Below are 20,297 nucleotides of genomic sequence, written 5' to 3' on the forward strand. Positions count from 1 at the left end.
TGTGCGACAAACAAGGGAATACTTCCCAGCGTTTACATGCACCAGCGCTCTATGCACTCAGAGGAAATGCACAGACTTCTCAACAGCGCCACTAGATGGCTCAGCATGTGCAAAAAGAAGCGCGAGAGAGGAGCCCGTTTGCCGCACGACACGTTTCTCAGGCTTTGCGTGCACAGGTGTGCCATGATTTCTGAGACCACGCGCGAGCCTTGCAGTGGCAGCGCTAGATGGCGTCGAGTGTTCTTAGGGAAGTGTAAAAGAGGAGTCCCACTGCAGTACACACCTCCTTCGTTACTTATTTCAACAGTGGCAATACAATGATTCACTATAGTGATTCAATGCTAATGCATAATCATTGACATTCACCATGAGATGGGTTCTGCCACTATTTTTTCTGGCTCCCCTTATTTTCTCTTTCATTCCAGCTCATAGCGCACATGCACGATTTCTTGTGTTATGCAGCCACTGTTCTTCCAAGTAAACTTTAGTCTCAAGTAAATGCTGCTTGATGTCGTCTTCCACTACCCCTTGTCGCTTGTGCAGTTCATTTTTCTGTAAGGCTGTATCAACTTGCCCCGTTAGCAATTCCAATGCAAGACTAGTGCGGATTTTAGGATTCTTGTTGATAAGTTGCTGCATACAAGCATGGCTGATGAAATAAAAACAAGCGCACTGGTTGACCGAAACAAAAAAAAAATCACCAACCTGTGTCTGGAGGTGTGTCAGCGACCTCGCGTTTCAGTCCGATACTGTCACCTGCCGTGGAACCAGCACACACCTGTCAAACAAAAACATCAAGAAAGGCTAAACTTAAAATCAGCCTGACACCCTGTCCTTACAACCACTGAACAATATATGCAGTTACTCTGCATTACTGCAAAGGCTTCTAGATTGTATGTGAAAGGCTATGCAGATGCAGCAGCTCTTTTTCACTTCACAGCAACACGGGACACCCCAGCCACACAAAAGTAGACTATCGGCAACCTCAGAGTCTATTACTTGTGCTGGCAACGCTGACGAAACAAACAAAGATGGCTATGACATCCAGGCTCACGGCGGCTTTCACTTGATGCTGCACTCACACGTTTCTCATTCGTGGCGTCGAATCGAGGTGTTTCGTCGAAGTCAAAAGGGTATTTGCTGCTAATTACCTTATTTTGATCAGTCTCGAGGATTTCACCTTTCTGTATGATTTCACTGACGAAACCATGGTAATTATAGCGCTGTGCATGCCAACATCCGGCCTGCTCAACGAGCCACATCATATTTTTATTTTTAATGACAAAGCCTTTTAAGCGAGCCAGAGATTAAAAACGGGAGATGTTTGTGCGTAGCAGGCCTATGAAAGGTGCAAGCACTTTTTTGCAGCATTGCTCCAGTGCTACAGGTACGATACTTGACTGTTTTCGATCCTCATTGGCAACTCTGCGCTGAGACTCGTGTTGCAGTATATCGTATATAGACCTTTTCATCGGGTGAGGAGGAAGGGGTGTGCAGCAAGGCTTTCCTCTTCTCTGGCTTGTGTGAACCTGCACAGCGCTACTAGAAAGCATTGCTGTAGTGTACTACGGAACGATTTCAAGATGTTCTAGATCGTACTGTGAAACTTACGCAATGTCCGTTCATATAAGGTTATCAGGGAAGCCTTTCGATGCATCGGTAACTACAGTATGCAGAACTATCTCTTGGGGCCACAAAGACGCGACACGCATTATCAGCCGCAGTGTGTGTATGTGTTGCAAACTACTTTGCGTATATCGGTTTTAATTCAACGAAATTAACCGAAATGAATGTCTCTGTATTGCCAGTATGAAATGGTAAATCTGCTCACTATCTGATCGCTTGGCACAGGGACTAAAACATAAGAGCGCATGCTCGTGTACAGCTAACCTAAGGCAACCACAATACATCTAAGCGACAGGCGCTATCAAATATTTGGGATACATCGGCATCATTCTCACGCATTTCAAATCTAGTAGGCTTGAAATCACTATATGTCTACATTAGCCTCCTGCATGAGGCTGATGGCGGTGCTCAACACAACGATCACTGCGGGTGGTGAACAAGCATCATACATATATAAGCTATGTGCTTCGGCATTGCCTTTTTGCCCTGTAAAGCCATAATATCCGAGAAGGATCGCATAAAAAGAATGTGATGGCTATTTTTAAGGACAAGATTTTCGTAATATGTGTGAGTGTGTCGTAGAGAATGAAACGAACACAACCGAAAAAAAATTTGGTTATCATCCTCTTTTTCGAAAAAAGAAAGAAAAAACGGACTAACGCCGCAGTACGACCTCACATAGTCACCCCGCACAATGTTCATATATCTTTAAACGTTGATGCCGCATGCTTGGACCATGCACTATATAGAACAAAGATATCTGTAATCCAGCACCTACTACTGCTTAGGATGCCTGCGCAGTTCATAAACGGTCACTTTGCTGAACAAGTATAGTTCACACTGTAAGGTATGCTGTTATTACTACCCAAACTCTTTTATTCATGGGTGGAAACCTCATCCACCTAACCAAATAGTCACGTAATGTAATCTGCAGCTAACAGTTTGGACGATTGTCAAAGCACAACAGCACAGCTCCTATCGCAGCAGAACGGTACCCGTGCTGTTACGATGGTCAAGTATGTTTCATTGCTCCTAAACCGCAGCTTAGAACTAGAGGATAATACTGCAATAAGGTCACATTAGTGACTGGTAATTTCGAAAATACACAATTGCTCTCCGAGGCTGATTGTAGGCTCAAACATGAGCTCACACATCGCGCTACGTGCTCCGTCTGCCTCAGCGCCAGCAGAAAGTCCGGCCGTGCTGACTTGAAGCACCGCAGTATGTCTCACAGAACCATTTTCCATGTAGAAGATGCCACGTCATACTAAATAGACTGCACAAGTGCGAAAACAACACCGTTCCGCCAAGCGTATATCTGCCATGGAAAAAGGAGCGCTCACCCAAACCAGCATGCTGACTGTCCATAGATGGTGCCACTGTATAGCACTATGGTGGTGCCCATGAAAGAACTGTCTATAGCATCTCACAATATATAGGCAGTAATGTCTGTCTAGCTTTCGGAAGCTAAATACAGATATCTTGCACTGAGGCTAAAAACTGCAATGTTACCTGGTCAGTATGTCTTGAGATATAAACAAATGAGAGTTATGTTTGTGAGTTGGGGCCACAACTTTCTTTTGATAGCTGATACGCGTGAATAGGCCATCTGCGTCCGATGACTTGTGCTGTCAGTGGTTGTAGTACACAGTGTTTAAGGTAGGATTTGGTATTGTATATTATATTTTAGTACTTTGTTCTTTTGGATGGCACCAGGGGGCACCCCCTTGTAGATATATAAACACCCTCGATGCAGCCGAGGGGTAAGTTGGGCGTGGTTTGGAACTAGTGTGTGTGTTGTTCTTTTGGAGCCACCAACGGTGCTCGGTGCCTCCCTTCGCAAACACTACAATGGCGCAGCTGACATGTGTCCCAATTGCCTTTCACTTTTTGCCGCTCATCAACTGCAGCCAGCAGCCACAAAGCAGCTCATCGCCACCACCAGCTGCGACAATACCCATTTGGCTCATTTTCAGCGCAACAAACACCACTTGCTAAAGCAACCCCTCATCCTCCATAGCCATTTATGTCGCACATCACCGGGAAGCTCAGCAAAATGCCTGGTGGTGTAAAAAACGCACAACCATACAGCCCCAACTATACCAGCTTTATAGGAAGGCCCCCCTTGTTTTGGAACCATCCAGGAACACCAGCAGTACCGTGGAACCGGTGCCTTCAAGAGTTTGAACCATATTTGCTTGTCGCTGGCGCCGAAAGTTTTTCTGTGGAACGCAAAGCTTTCCAAGAGCACAGTGAAGGGTCCCACAAAACAATCACTACAACGGTATGATTATTCATGCCCTATTCCGCTACCCCAAACACACCGCGTCACCCATACCATCGCATTCAAGTCTGCCAGAATTTCAATCCACTCAAGATGCACAGCCTCAGCAACAAGTGGAGTCACTCGAGTCACTCCAACAGACGTCGTCCCTCACATCACAACCTAAACCACCCCAGCAATCAGTACGGCCTCAACAAGAGTGCCGAACGAGGCACCTGGATGATTACGTGTAGTGTAATACTGTTTATGTTAAAGGGAGGAGAAATGTAATTATATTTTAGTACTTTGTTCTGTTGGACGGCCCCAGAGAGTGCCCCACGGTGGATATATAAACACCCTCGCTGCAGCCGAGGATAAGTTGGGCGTGTTTTGGAACTAGTGCGTGTGTCGTTCTTTTGGAGCCACCAACGGTGCTCAGTGCCTCCTTTCACAAAAGCTACACTCGGGCTTTCAAGGACAACAGATAACTGCCACTATTGAGATTCTCAAACCCAAGTGAAATGCAAGAAGTGAATAACCACCAATCAGACCAAGTTGAGTTTCTTACAACAGATTCCCAAATTTAAGTCAAGGTTTTCTTTTGGGCAAAGTCACTTGGATTAGTGCAAATGCATTCTGAAAGCTGGACATCTGCGGCTTAGGTGGGAAGGCATATGGTGTTCGGTTTGACTCAATGCAGTGGTTGGCATATTGCCAATGCCTCAACGGTGTGCTGCTGTATGTTGCATAAATGCAAGCAAAAGAAGAAAATGGGCGCAAGCTATCTGCTGCGTGAGCATGGACGGTTCACCGTGGAAGCCGACAGCCAAGTCACCTGTGTGTAGTGGTCACTTTTGTCATTATACGCCTCAGTGATCTTTTGGCCAGATTTGGTGAAGGGGCACTTGACCTCTAATAAGCCAACTTCTTCACAGTCTCTGACCGGCTGATCCAGTGAAGCAGCAATGAAGGGATAATCTTCGAGAGTATGAAGGCCTGTCTCATATACTTCGACGTCCTTGACAGAGTACTGAAGGAATTCAACATATATTTCAACAGTTATACCCTCACTTTCAAGGCCATATAATCTTGGGTCTTCTGCTTAAAATGGGAGCTGTTTGCAGGGATATAAAATATTTCTGATGAGCCCCTCAAGTTTCACACAGTGAAGTATTCTTCAAGAAGTCGAAGCTGTGAGATGACCAATTCTCACAGTGGTCTGCAACTGGTCATTGCATTAGCCTGCGGTCCACTGACGCAGCTTGACTTTGGGTAGCTGTGAGTGGAAGTTGCTGATACTGCTGATGTTTCAGATAGGCACTGGCTTTGAGTTGCAGTATCAATTCCAAGATAGAGAATCTGCAGCCATGTTATAAACGGCGAAAGCGATACGGGCAAGACATAGCTGCTGCTTTCTGTGAATGAACACATGGCGCGAGATGTCGCCGAGTGTTCTTCGAGTAGTGCAAAAGAAGAATCTCGCTGCTGTACATGCCTCACACACAACTTGTTTTGATGAGGGAAATGCATTATGTAACTAACTATATTGATTGAATGCTAAAAGCATTACCGTTGACAGTCATTGTGAGGCGATTTCCCTCAAAGTTATTTATTTATTTATTTCACATGCTTTCAGGGCCCGAGGGTATTACATAAATGAGTGTGGGTAAAAAACAAAATGCAGTAAGAATATTAACAAAAGGCACTCTGTGCAGCAGCCTTTAAGTTATTTGTGTCAGTGATGAGTGCGACTGATGCGGAAAAGCGATTCTATTCCACACTTTTCTTAGGGTTGAAGGAGTCACTGTAAAGGCTTGTATGGCATGTTAGCACCCCGTCAGGTTGTGGTCAGTGTGGACGAAATGTGAGACGAAGGGGCAAACAGAGTTTCTTTAAAAGAAAGTTGAAATGAAAAACTTCATAAGAAAAGGTGTGGACGGAGAGGTACTGAAAGGTGTACCAGAGATACCATAGTCTACAGCAGATGGCGCCACTCCGATTTTGTCTTTTTTTTCCTTTACAAAAGCTCTGTTTTTGGAATGAATGACATTCGTTATTACAGAAACCTAACTGTCAACCTACCTCAGCTTCATATTTTTGTTCGAGTGTCCCTTTAAATTTGCACTGCATTCCGGAGCGTCCAGGTGCACGTCTTTGCTTACTCCTTATACCTCTGTGCTTAATTTTTGGTGCACCTATGTTTGTTATGTTATGGACTGTTACCGACTTTCTCAAATCACCACTTGGTTATGTGCTTTTATTGTTAAGCAATCAGTACACCTACCTTGTGATGGCGCTATCCATCCACAAGGGATATTGTTGCATGATGATGTTTTAGCGCCGCAAAGAGGGAAAAGGAAGGCAGCGGTATGCTGGCTGTCTGGCTCAACCTACAATAGACACACACTATTTCCTTTTTGTAGCGGTGTTTCAAGTGCAGCCTATTACGAAGTGCTCCGTGCTTGACTGAAACCAGACCTCTTATGTACTATGCATTGCATAAATGTTCTGTTATGCATGCCTCCTACTTCGCTGTGTACTACTTTAAGGTAACACTGCTTACTATGTGTAATGGAGAACAACTGTATCAATACTGCAAACTCTATTTTGCATAGACTCTGCCACACTTTACCACTGAAATGCCAAGCGTCGCACACTATGCACACATGTCGTGTGTGCCCGGGTTTGCTTTATGCTACTCTTATAATTAACTGTCTTTGCCATGAGCATTGCAAAAGCATAAAGCAGCTGCACCTGTGCAGCTCTTCCCATGCCACCATTTACATTTGGTAAAACGCCACCGAGAATTATGTTTACTGCGCACTTATATTTATAGGTTTAGGCATGAACCTACATCTAACATGGAAAAAATAATACAAGTACAAAATGTTAGGTCAGCACTTTTTTAACCCCTTAACCGTTTGATTTTTTTGACAATTTCTAGGCATGAACTGATTATTCCTTAAGAATTTGATATTGACTATTTTTCTTCTAAAAAGCAAGTTTTTGATGTTGAAAAAAAAATTTAAAGCTGATACTAAGTAAAATAAACAAAATAAAATTTATTAGTGCTCATGCTAAATGAGGCCAGCTCTCTGCTGGTAATCAACAATAAAAGAACAGAGCAAGAGTGCAGTTCAGAAAGCTTTATCATTCTGACAGTGCTTTACCAGGCATGCCTAAACATGGAAACCGAGGAGGCTTCATGGGAATGTAATTCATGTCGATGCGCCACCAATGATGCACACTGGCAATAGTATCTTCTGAGCAGTCTTCTTCATCTGATGAATTGTTATTTCGAAGTCATCGGCTATCGCTTTCGCTTCCAGAAATAAAGTAAACTTCGGTGCCTGAATCATTGTCTGAAAAGCTGGACGACAGTGAAAAGCATTTTTTCCGCAACAATGGACCAGCAATACGTGCGTCGCATCCACCAGATGCCATTTTTTGAAACTTGAGTTGCCTTCCTAAGAAGTTTGAAACAGTGGTTGAAAAAGAAATTACCTGCCAAGTGTTGCCATCTCCGAAGTGACACACTAACTAACCTGCAAACGAGTGTGTCTCATTCGAGACGCTCAAAAGGAGATATTATCTCGAGTGGAAAAATGTAGGTCGTCCACTCGAGACAGTTTTGGAACAATTTGGCAAAGGTGAGCTGTGCTCGTTCAAAATGGCCCTTTGCAGCTATGTGTTAGGCCCCTCCCAACATATGAGAATATGTTCCGGTAAGATGTCAAGAAGCACCCGAGACGCATGTGTGCTTTCATTTGCTGGTTATTTGTGTTAGTAGCACCAGTGTTTGGGAACTTTTTCAACTAATAAGTGCACTTTGCAACATCTCCAGGCGACGACGGCGCTTATTTTCCTCCTCGGTGCTGGAAGGGATGTTCGTGCAACGTATGGCATGAAGTGCTGTCAGGATGGCAATGTTTTCTGTGCTTGCATTTTATGGATGAAATTAATGTGAGTTCAGTGAATCAAGATGATTTTAATGGCGTGGATGAATATAACTTGCCTTCAGATGTTCAGCTAATGTCCTCGGATGAGAGCACTTTAGAAGAAAGCGGCATTATGGAGCATGAGACTCGCTGCAAATCCTAGCCTTCACCCAGGAGACTGCTTTGAGTGCTACGATGCAGTGTGCAGCTACTGTTGAGAGCCTGTACAATAAATTTTATGAAATAAATGATTTGACATGTACTTATTCAGATGAGCATGCTTTCTAGTTGGTGTCTAAGTGCAAAACAACCCCTCACTAGAGCCATAAATTATGTAAGTGTGCATGGCTGCAAAGGGTTAAAGGTTGCATGAGTTTCTTGACACTTCGGGAGTTAAGATGTCTTCAAGTATGTGCTGATGACTGCTCATACAGTCGGCATACATGAAGGGAGTTTCAGATTGCTGTTTCCAGTAATTGAGTTAGATTAAAATAGTAATGTGGTATCTACTGGAAAATGATTTATTAAGATGCTATAAGCAGAGCTTCTCACAAAAATCTAATGGCGTAATCTAGTGGTGACTCCAACTAAATTCTCGCCCCCTAGCTGCTGTGCCAAGAAAGAGCTCATCCAGGTTCAAGCTTGAAGTGAAAGAGGGCCTCCTATCACGGCATGCGCTGAATGCCTTGTAGTTCTCAAATCATTGTGAAGGCACCCCACAGAAGCCCGAAAATGAAAAAAAAGAACACGAATGTCAAAGGACTTTTTGTGTAGCATTATGCGGGTTATCATGGTGGAAAGACAGAAGTAGAAGTTTATTTCATGTACAATACAGAGCAGCAATGTACAATTTCATGTTTTTGTGAAAAAAGCTGACGACATGTATCGAAGAGCGACTTGGATAAGAAACTTCACATTTGGAGAAAGTGACGACTGATACTGTACCTTTTTTTTTTTTTTGAAACACTAAACTCAGGTCGACTTCTTTATCCGGGCGAGTAGGCCATTGCTTTTTTTGTTTGTTTGTTTAAGTATCTTGCTGGCGTTTCAAATCACCGAGTGTGTTTTGTTTAGGCAGGCGATTTGCTAAATTATAGTGATTTACATATAAGCTTCATTTGGTTGTGCTTGTTTATAGCTTTCTGCCCCAACATTAGTGTCATTACTAATGCACTTTTGTCTGCAGGCATGGTAGCAGGAATGCTAACTGCCTTGGAAGGTCAAAAGTTGATCATGACACATGTTGTGCTGTGAGCTGACATCGTTTCCATAGCATGCTTTACCTTTGCGGTGCAAACAGAAGATGCTTTTTTCTCATTTAATATGTTGAGTTGTCAGTTTATTTGCTCATAAGAAATTTATAAGCAACAGCAAACAGTGCTTGTTCCAGCTTTGGAGCGTTTTACCGGTGCAAAGTGCTGCTAGTTTGCTCTCTGACACTGTTAACACACCTAATTCCATTACAACTTGTTCAGTTCGTCTACAACTCGTTCAGTTCAATGCCAACCACTGCATTGAGTCAAACCAAACACCATATGCCTCCCCGCCTAAGCCGCAGATGTCCAGCTTTCAGAACTGTACGGAGAAAGCCGCCAAAAGGCATGGCACGCATGTTGTCTCCCCACATGCACAGATGACCCCCTTGGGAAAAGTCCACTCCCGAAACACAGAAACTTTTAAAAATGTCTGGAAACGACAACAAATTTCTATAGAAGTCTTGGTCCATGGGAAGACTCAAAGAGATGTTCTAAACACAACCTAGGAGCCCAAAGTATATTAGTATATCTTTATCTGTGGTAACAACCCACTACTCGTGTCACCAGAATCCATTTAGGGAAACCCATTCAGAACGTCTAACTCAAGAACTTTTAACCTTAAAGTGCATGGAGCTCCAAAAGGCATGTTAAAGGTAGGGTGACCGATGGTGTTAATGAACAAAAGTTGCCATGGACAAAATGACCTCACGAGAAGCAACATAATAAGCTGGAAACACCAGAACCTAATTGGATCAACAATCTTGTATCAACAATCAATGGTAAGCTATTGTTTTCAGCCCAGGGCACACACACGAAACCTCACAACCATTATCCCATGCTCGCCCAGCACAGTCTGACAGCAGTGGATGAGCGCCATGAGATAAGGAACAAGCAAGCAAGCAATGCTTTCTTTCGAATATTTGCCTTTACCTCTTTCGGTATTTTGATGGGGGTGTTCAATTATTCCAGTCTGACCAATCCCCCTCGTGAGTACTAGTCATGTTTCGAGGCAACAACAAGCGAAACACCGGTGGCACACAGTGCCAGTGTGCTGCAATTAGCTACGTTAGTCAAGCAGACACACTCTAAATTTGTCAGGCACTTCATTTAATTCTGGAAACACTGGGGCATGCAACGTTCCAGTCGGGGGCATGGTTAAGTATCTGATACTATAGTAGGATACAACTTAAAACAGCAGCTGGCAACCAAGGCACACAGACCGTCTGGGGGTTGTGTTATTCCACCAGCCAATCACAGAAGCAAACAAAAGCGTCATCATGCGACCTTTTCAAAAAATGGTGCCGTACTTGATGCCACCGGAGTGTCTGCTGTTCTTGAAGAGCCTTTCATCGGCGATAGCAATGAAGTGTGCAACAGACATGGACAAAATGTATGGAGTCTGAGAATTTCACTCTTCAAAAGTCCATGGCACAGTTCATTTCATTGCTAAACCTGTTTTGCACATGGAACTTCACTGCCAACTGAAGTGAAACTTGACAATAAATACTTGCAGTGAAGCAAGCGTTTTATTTCACTTCAGTAAAGAATTCAGCTTTCACCATTCTACTATAATAGACGAGTGAAAACGTATAAAATTACGAGCTAATAATTTTATTTTTGTGGTTACTGCCGTATTTAGGTAACAGGGAAAGTTTGACGTACAAACTATTTGTGTCCTCGTGGAGGAACAGTGGCTGGCGGTTATGAGGGCATGGGTGGGGCTTCACTGCAGACATAAGTTATATCCGACTATAGTTGCGTTCCGTTCTCATCTGTTCTGTACAGTTTACAGATATTAACTGGCATCATTTAGCTTTGTGCATGTTGTTTGCCATGTGTTTTGCTTCAGTGCTTCATGTAATAGGCTCTGTTGTGTGTTTTCACCAACAGCTTACTATCACAAAGGCAGGATCTGGATTCACTGCCACCATTGGCCTTGATACCTCTCTGTACGTTGTATGTTCAGACAACACTTTTTTTCAATAAATGAAGTTCCTCGTACTTGATTTTTCATCAGTAATGGCTGAATATTTTAGCTGTCTCATAACTAAAACGTTAACCATGACAATTATTGATCACCAGGCTTCTGTACCCTACCAGTTTTAGTCATCCTTATCTTTCGCCCGAAGATTCCACTTGTTTATGTTTAACCTGAAACCACCAGAGGGAGTGAATTCAGCCGTAATCCTGAACCAGACTGAACTTGCCCTGCGTTGTCTTTTCTTCTTTTTTCATGGGTTACAGCTTTGCATGCAGGCATATTGCAGCGTTCGCGCTTCATAGCAAAAAAAAAAATTACTGGAATGCCGAGTTGTGTCATACCACATCAAATGCATTGGTCATTTACCTAAAAATTGCATTGGTGCTTTGGTCTAAATAAGCTACACTAGTAGTAAGTGTGTCATCTGTAATCTGTTTATTAATGAATGTGTTTCATTTGTGTATGCAAGTCTGTCTTTCAACCGACTCAATGCTCTCTTGTTTTATTCTTTTCACTGTACAAACAACTCATGCAGCCAATCTTTTCTGCTGGTGCTACCAGGATGACGGGGCCTCATCATGATCAGCGTAAGTCAAAGTACTGCACCCTGTCTGGTCTTCACAGTGCTCTATATATGGGTTAAAATTGGGGATCACATTAAGATGATATAGCTAGTTGGTATCTTACAAACAGGCACTTTTTTGCACTGATTCCTAATAAGCTGCGACGATTATTCTATTTTTCAGCACCACAGTGGAGAGATGGTTTACTTCTACTACTACTAGTTAGTTTCCGAAAGCCCTAACAAACTTAAAAACTGTCACTAGTCAATATTTTGTAAGAACTCACAAATTAACTCTGTTTTGTCACCACTTGCAGTATTCCATACATGCACAAAAAGTCGCTATAACAGAGCATGTTATACCTGGCTTCCATGAAGCACAAATGTATTCCAGTCAGCATGTAATAAGTTCTTTATTCTAAAATTCACTGTGTGGTCTAGTTTAAAACATGGGCCAAGGCCTCCATACAATAATGAACTTTGATTTTGGCTCTACCGTTACTGCCACTATGTTGGCACATGCCAAATGAATCACCTCAGGTAGGTTGTGCAGATCGCTTTTTGCCCTTACTGGAGACTAACTCAATTTGCGTGCGTCCTTGTGAACCATTTCAGAGCAGTGCACGATAAGTTAAGAAATTGTGTAGCTCAATTTCTGTGGTGCAGGCACAATGCGACACTCAAAACGGAGGCCGCGATGCAGGCGTTATGTTTTGTCCAACTAATGTGCACCGGGTGCATAAGTTTGAGGTTTCCCGAAGCAGAGGTATGATCAGCTCCCGAGGCATAAATAGACCCCGCGGTTGTGCAAGCAAGTAGGGTTTCAGTGGAGCTTTTGCTCAATCATATGCTGTGCCACCTGCTGCGGTGCTGCTTCGCACTTGTATGTGTACACCAAGTCAGCACCAACAGAAGAGGGGGCGCAGCAAAATCGTGCACATGTCATGCACCTTTCCTGCACCTTTTGAAACAAATGCAGTGGTTCAGGGAGCACCACTGCTGCACCACTGAAACAAATAGCAAAGTGCAGTACCTCGTGAACTGGTTCAAGTGGTGCACACAAATGGAACAGACCTTGTGAGGATATTATACAATGATATGCGGAGGTGCATACGTCTGGCATACAGATTGTCTTATGTCACATGTGCATGCAGAACAGGCATAATGCTGCTGATTCCAGCAATATGGAGGGGTGCTTTTCAAGTTCTGTCATAACTAACTTCCCTGTGCATAGGATAACTTCTTGCACTAGTTGGCTGCTACTTGATAAAACCATAGTAGCACAAATAAAAACAAACACAAAGAGCACAAAACAAGACTGCAGCAGTCCCAGGGTGTCTGGTCTTGTGTTCTTTACGTTTCTTTTTACGTGTCCCGCAATGGCTTCATAAAGCTTGCAAGTGCAGTTTTTTGTCATGTATTTCAACAATATCAGAACTTAGCAACTTATTTGCTTTGGCCCTCTGATTAGGCTGCCACATTTGACACTTTGCTAGGTGTGCCTCTGTGTGCAATTGTTCAGCATGGGCCACAACTTGAATACAGTTTTTGGTGTTTAGTGGTTTCTCAGTAGCTATATAGTCAATACAGGTGCTCAGAATTACCAAGCTATAGATGCACTGATGAGCTTGCAACCTCTACAAGCCACTTTGCACTTTCTGGCCCAACCAGCAAGTAATCACTGCCCAGACAGAAGGCAAAATTATTTTTTGATCATGTCACGAGATAGTTTCAATTTTTGTATTACGTATCATCTAGTGTGACACCTTACTGGTGATGGTCTTAAGCAAATTAGCGCCAACACGAAATGACATCGACAAAAGTGACTGACCAAGAATACAGCCCAAGAAGTATTGCTTTGTTATACTTTGCCGTAAATCCTATGTATGGTACCTGCATACTCTATATTGTAAGAAGCGACAACTGGACAGTGGAAAATGTCAAAATAATGAAGTACAACTCATAAAACTTCCACAATGTGATTGCAGAGTTAAAAGACTAGTGTACCGAAAATCAACAAAATCTATCTGGTAGGCTTTTCTTGGGCCTTAATGGGTTAAAAGGAAGTAGTGCTTAAATTTATTTGTAATGTGAGCCTACCCTCTTGCTTGGCACATATTGCTAACTGAAGTTCCGATTTGGACATCTTCGTTTTCTCTCTTACTTTTTTCTCTTGTGTGCAGATTTTTCTTGCCTGTGTATGAACCTTCACACATAGCCAATGAGAGCAAACCTTCGTGGGCAGCCACTGCTCTCCTAGTTAAAGGGAAATTTTCCTGCGCAGCCTGTCCTGCTATGGAAGCAGCAGCTATCTTCAAAATGCATGTGTTCTCACCTTTGCTGCTATTTGTCACTTTTCTTAATTACATGTTCTCCATCTTTTCTAATTTATTATGCAATAAAATTTGAATATGTCACATGGGGTGAAGTAGATGTCTTGCTCCATTTTAGGCCTGCATTCATGCTTTATGCACTGCACTTCATGAGGAGCTCATCTGTACGAAGAGTGTCAAAAAATTTATAGCATATTCTGACTTACTTTTCAGTCTCTATAAGGTGTCCTATGCTATGGAATTTACTAATGGGTGGTATGGCGACGAACTGGTTATTTTTGCATGATTCTATGCAAGCTTAAGGCAATATTTTACAAGGGGCACCCACAGAGTAAGTTAAAATTCACTTTTAAATGCACGAAAATCAGAAAAACTAAATTTATATTGGCAGATAGAGTGATGCATAGACTCTTTGTCCAGATGTGAACCATCTACATTTTTAGGAATTCATGGTAAAACAACATTTTGTTTTATCTATGCTGGTGTCATGCTTATTTTCCATATGTAACTGAAATGAGGATGTCCTTTCTGCTCGAGTTGCAGCATCATTGACAAAATGTCTCCTTGCTAGAAACTATTTCAATTCTCAGGATACCCAGCAGAGCAACGTTTTGCAAAGAAAGATGCGTTTCATGCAGAGGTGACATCCTTGTTTCGATCAATACATGCACATTATCATATCATCAGTACACAAAACAGATACTTTTATTTCAGAAATAATTCATTGCTACAGCTGACATTCAATTAACTGGTCTAAGCAATATGTGCTTGTTGACCAGTCAGGCTATGCTACAATACTGCCTTGCTACACCTACTTGCTAAAAAAAGTATGGTTCACACCTGTGTGTGCATTACTATCCAACAGTACAAACATTTTTTCTGATGTCTGTGCCTCATTTACCAATTTGCAATGTTAGCAAGGCTTACTGAAGTACATGAACCTCTAGACGTTCACAGCTAAAAAATGTACTGATAAAGACGGCTACTATAATTTTGAACTATCCGTTCAAGAGATCTCCATAATACTAATAATAATAATAATAATAATAATAATAATAATAACAATACCACCACTAATACAATATTGGCTGAGGTTAAACTTTCGTAAACCTAATTATCACGAGCAAAAGCTCTGTTTGGCTTGGTTTTACAAAGACTATGTGCATAGTGGGCATAGTCTGCTCCGAGGCCTCAGAAGGTGTTCTGGTTGCCAGAGCCAGCCAGAGCGCCTTCGTTTTTCATGGGTTGCTCCGCCCACCACGCCACGCACTTCCGTCAGGCATTTGTTTTACTCGGGCTGGACAGTTCTGGCTACCTGCAGGCTGCCAGAACCAGCCAGGGCGATTTTGGTGTGGCTGCTCTCTGGAAGTGCTCTGGCAAGCGGACGACTAAAAGAGGCGATGATCGCTCGCCGCCATCTTTGTGGGGACTTGACAGACTGCAACGTGGGCGCTTGATGACTTATTTATTTCCAATACCCTCAGGGTATAAATACATTACAGAGGGGAGGGGCATACATAATAAAAGTGAACACGATAAATAATAACGCAAGGAACGAAGCATTATACAGAATATTTACATACTGCCGTAAACTACACACGAGAAAGTAATGTATGGTACTACAATAAGTTTGATAGAGCATTTTTAAAGGCAGTTGAATTAGCTATGCTTGTTATGAAGTCATGTAATTGATTCCAGTCCCTTGCGGTTAAGGGGACAAATGATTGCGAGCCTGCAGCAGCTGAAAAATATGGTATGTTAACCTTATGGGGATGATCAAGCCGGTGTGAGTGAAATGGTTCTCGTAGGATGAACAAGGATCGAAGAGCAGGGTTGTGGTAGTACATTTTGTGAAAAAAACAAATGCGTGACTGCTTTCTATGGCTGGCTGTGGAAGATCAAGAGTAACTTTCATTTCCGTTACGCTGGCACTACGCTGGCATTGCTCAGCCAACTGGCTATGGTCATATTCAGATTTCGTTACTTCTAGCGTTATCTTCTTGGATTCTAACGCACTGTTCCACATTGCAAAGTGCTGTAATATGACTTGCAGTGAACCATTTGAAGCTTTTGTGTGTCCCATGAAGGCTTCTCCCAGCAAACAGCATGCTGCGCTCTCATGCACGCATGTTATCTGCATCGTGTTCCACGTAAGTTTTAGATGCTCGTTCACACCCATTGCAGTACATTTTTGGTTCTTTCTCTGGTGGTGCTCCTTTTCACATATCTTGCATATGTATGTGACGATATCTCTTTTTTCTGCAGTTAGAAAACGCGTTGCAGCTAGCCAGTGTTTGCTCAGTATCTCCGTTGTATGCTAGGGTGGCAGCTCGAAACCGTTATGTGTTCGAGCTGCAGGCAGTTGACATTAAGAATAATCTGGTGGAGAATAGGCACACAAACATTAGCTTATTGCTCTCATGATCGCAACCAATATTGTTTTTCATGTGAAACTTTTTCAGTCGTCACAGGCAGTGTGCATTGTTATGCACCACCCACATCCCCAGCTCCTTCATCATCATCATCATCACCCTGTTTACGCCCACTGCAGGGCAAAGGCCTCTCCCATACTTCACCAACCACCCCGGCCATGTACTAATTGTGGCCATGTTGTCCCTCCAAACTTCCTAATCTCATCTGCCTACCTAACTTTCTGTCATCCCCTGCTATGCTTCCCTTCCCTTGAAATCCAGTCCGTAACCCTTAATGACCATCAGTTATCTTCCGTCCTCATTACATGTCCTGCCCATTTTTTTTTCTTGATTTCAACTAAGATGTCTTTAACGCGCGTTTGTTCCCTCACCTAATCTGCTTTTTTCTTATCCCTCAACGTTACACCTATCATTCTTCTTTCCAGAGCTCGTTGCGTGGTCCTCAATTTAAGTACAACCCTTTTCGTAAGCCTCCGGGTTTCTGCCCCGTACGTGAGTACTGGTAAGACACAGCTGTTATACACTTTTCTCTTGAGGGATAATGGCAACCTGCTGTTCATGATCTCAGAATGCCTGCCAAATGCACCCCAGCCCATTCTTATTCTTCTGATCGTTTCACTCTCATGATCCGGATCAGCAGTCACTACCTGTCCTAAGTAGATGTATTCCCTTACCACTTCCAGTGCCTCGCTACCTATCGTAAACTGCTGTTCCCTTCCGAGACTTAAACATTACTTTAGTTTTCTGCAGATTGATTTTTAGTCCCACCTTTCTGCTTTGCCTCTCCAAGTCAGTGAGCATGCATTGCAGTTGGTCCCCTGAGTTACTAAGCAAGGCAATATCATCAGCAAAGCGCAAGTTACTAAGGTATTCTCCGTTTACTCTTATCCCCAATTCTTCCCAATCCAGGTCTCTGAATACCTCCTGTAAACACGCTGTGAATAGCATTGGAGAGATCGTATCTCCCTGCCTGACACCTTTCTTTATTGGGACTTTGTTGCTTTCTTCATGGAGTACTACACTGGCTGTGGAGCCGCTATAGATATCTTTCAGTATTTTTACATACGGCTCGTCTACACCCGGATTCCGCAATGCCTCCTTGACTGCTGAGGTTTCGACTGAATCCAACGCTTTCTCGTAATCAATGAAAGCTATATATAATGGTTGGTTAAATTCTGCACATTTCTTTATCACCTGATTGATAGTGTGAATATGATCTATTGTTGAGTAGCCTTTACGGAATCCTGCCTGATCCTTTGGTTGACGGAAGTCTAAGGTGTCCCTGATTCTATTTGCAATTACCTTAGTAAATACTTTGTAGGCAACGGACAGTAAGCTGATCAGTCTATAATTTTTCAAGTCTTTAGCGTCCCCTTTCTTATGGATTAGGATTATGTTAGTGTTCTTCCAAGATTCCGGTATGCTCGAGGTCATGAGGCATTGCGTGTACAGGGTGGCCAGTTTCTCTAGAACAATCTGCCCACCGTCCTTCAACAAATCTGCTGTTACCTGATCCTCCCCAGCTGCCTTCCCCCTTTGCATAGCTCCCAAGGCTTTCCTTACTTCTTCCGGCGTTACTTGTGGGATTTTGAATTCCTCTAGACTATTTCCTCTTCCATTATAGTTGTGGGTGCCACTGGTACTGTATAAATCTCTACAGAACTCCTCAGCCACTTCAACTATCTCATCCATATTAGTAATGATATTGCTGGCTTTGTCTCATAATGCATACATCTGACTCTTGCCAATTCATAGTTTCTTCTTCACTGCTTTCAGGCTTCCTCCATTCCTGAGAGCTTGTTCAATTCTATCCATATTATACTTCCTTATGTCAGCTGTCTTACCCCTGTTGATTAACTTCGAAAGTTCTGCAAGTTCTATTCTAGCTGTAAGGTTAGAGGCTTTCATACATTGGCATTTCTTGATCAGATCTTTCGTCTCCTGCGATAGCTTACTGGTATCCTGTCTAACTGAGTTACGGCCGACTTCTATTGCACACTCCTTAATGATGCCCACAAGATTGTCGTTCATTGCTTCAACACTAAGGTCCTCTTCATGAGTTAAAGCCGAATACTTGTTCTGTAGCTTGATCTGGAATCCCTCTATTTTCCCTCTTTCCGCTAACTCATTGATCGGTTTCTTATGCACCAGTTTCTTACATTCCCTCCTCAGGTCTAGGCTAATTCGAGTTCTTACCATCCTATGGTCACTGCAGTGCGCTTTACCGAGCATGTCCACATCTTGTATGATGCCAGGGTTAGCACAGAGTATGAAGTCTATTTCTGGTCTCGCCGTTCGGGCTCCTCCACGTCCACTTTCGGCTATCCCGCTTGCGGAAGGTATTCATTATCCACATGTTATTCTGTTTCGCAAACTCTACCAATAACTCTCCCCTGCTATTCCTAGTGCCTATGCCATATTCCCCCACTGCCTTGTCTCCAGCCTGCTTCTTGCCTACCTTGACATTGAAGTCGCCCATCAGTATAGTGTATTTTGTTTTGACTTTACCCATCGCCGATTCCACGTTTTCATAGAAGCTTTCGACTTCCTGGTCATCATGACTGGATGTAGGGGCGTAGACCTGTACAACCTTCATTTTGTACGTCTTATTGAGTTTCACAGGAAGACCTGCCACCCTCTCGTTAATGCTATAGAATTCCTGTATGTTACCAGCTATATCTCTCTGCTAAGCCCCGGTAGCAAAGGACGTGCCCGCTTTTTAGCACTATATATGCTTCTTTTGGCCTCCTAACTTCAATGAGCCCTGTTATATACCATTTACTGCCCTCTAATTCCTCCAATAGCACTGCTAGACCCGCCTCACTAGATAACATTCTAGCGTTAAACGTTGCCAGGTTCATATTCCAATGGCGGCTCAGCTCCTTAGGATCAAAATAAGATACACCATCAGCCGAAACAAACTTTCTGAAATCAAAGCCCAAGCAGGTCAGCACAAAATTTTACGCATATAAAACGTGCCGATATCCCGCTTTTTCACGTCTTGTCAAGTGACGACACAACGCCAACTCATCCCTCTCGCCGGCAGGCGACATGATCGCTGCAAGCACAGATCCTCGAGCGATCATTTTCGGGGATAGAATCACTTACGCGCTATTTCGCGTCGGTTGCGCTGTCTAAACTGAGGTGCCCAGTGCGCGTCCTGTGCCGAGTCGTGCGAAATCTCGCGAAAGTGATCGTATCCCTGAATGCAACTATATATTTTCAAGCTGACAACACATAAATGGACAGTCTACGCCGAGCGCGAGCCAGCCTCGCCTGGTGCTGCCATGCTTGTTTACATTTATCCCACGGCCAGCTTCCCCAGCGTTCGACTTTGCAAACTTCGGGCAGCTCCGCGTTGACTTGGGATCCCAGCCCACGACTTCCTATAAGGACCGGAACTAGTTGGCTGCGGTCTGGCTGCCAGAACTGCGAAAATCGAAGAGGCCCTGTAGTTTCATTAAAGTTAGGCTTTCTTGCAAATTTGACGGTGTGTCATGGTGTGTTTGTTTCTTGACCGAGGCCACAGCAGTTATTCGGCCACATCGTTCAACACAGGCAAGCCGGCAAGCATAGGCGGGTAGCCATTGCTAACGCTGATGAGAGGCACTTTCTGCTTGACAAGAAATTGCCTACACGTGCGACACATTGGCTGAATGGACAGTCTCTGGCTCCCATTCGGGGAATGCCATCTCTAGCGTAGGATTTCGATTTTGCAAACTTCGGGCAGCTTCGCGTTGACTTGGGATCCAAGCCCACATGACTTCCTATCAGGACCGGAACTATTTGGCTGCGGTCTGGCTGCCAGAACTGCGAAAATCGAAGAGGCCCAGTAGTTTCATTAAAGTTAGGCTTTCTTGCAAATCTGGTGGTGTGTCATGGTGTCTGAGTTTCTTGACCGAGGCC

The 20,297-nt window shown here is 43.4% G+C and overlaps 1 protein-coding gene across 6 annotated transcripts in view; it reads right to left on the bottom strand.

Moving 5' to 3' along the window:
• LOC135908303 (zinc finger protein 319-like) overlaps positions 1-20,297 on the bottom strand; it is a 62,478-nt gene that overhangs the window by 40,749 nt on the left and 1,432 nt on the right. For all 6 annotated transcript variants that reach the window (XM_070541269.1, XM_070541267.1, XM_065440058.2 and 3 more), the window contains exon 2: positions 706-778. In XM_070541269.1, coding sequence (XP_070397370.1) covers positions 706-778 — 73 coding nt within the window. The remainder of the gene's footprint in view (positions 1-705; positions 779-20,297) is intronic.

Source organism: Dermacentor albipictus, chromosome 6 (assembly GCF_038994185.2).
Source record: "Dermacentor albipictus isolate Rhodes 1998 colony chromosome 6, USDA_Dalb.pri_finalv2, whole genome shotgun sequence".
NCBI lineage: Eukaryota > Metazoa > Arthropoda > Arachnida > Ixodida > Ixodidae > Dermacentor > Dermacentor albipictus.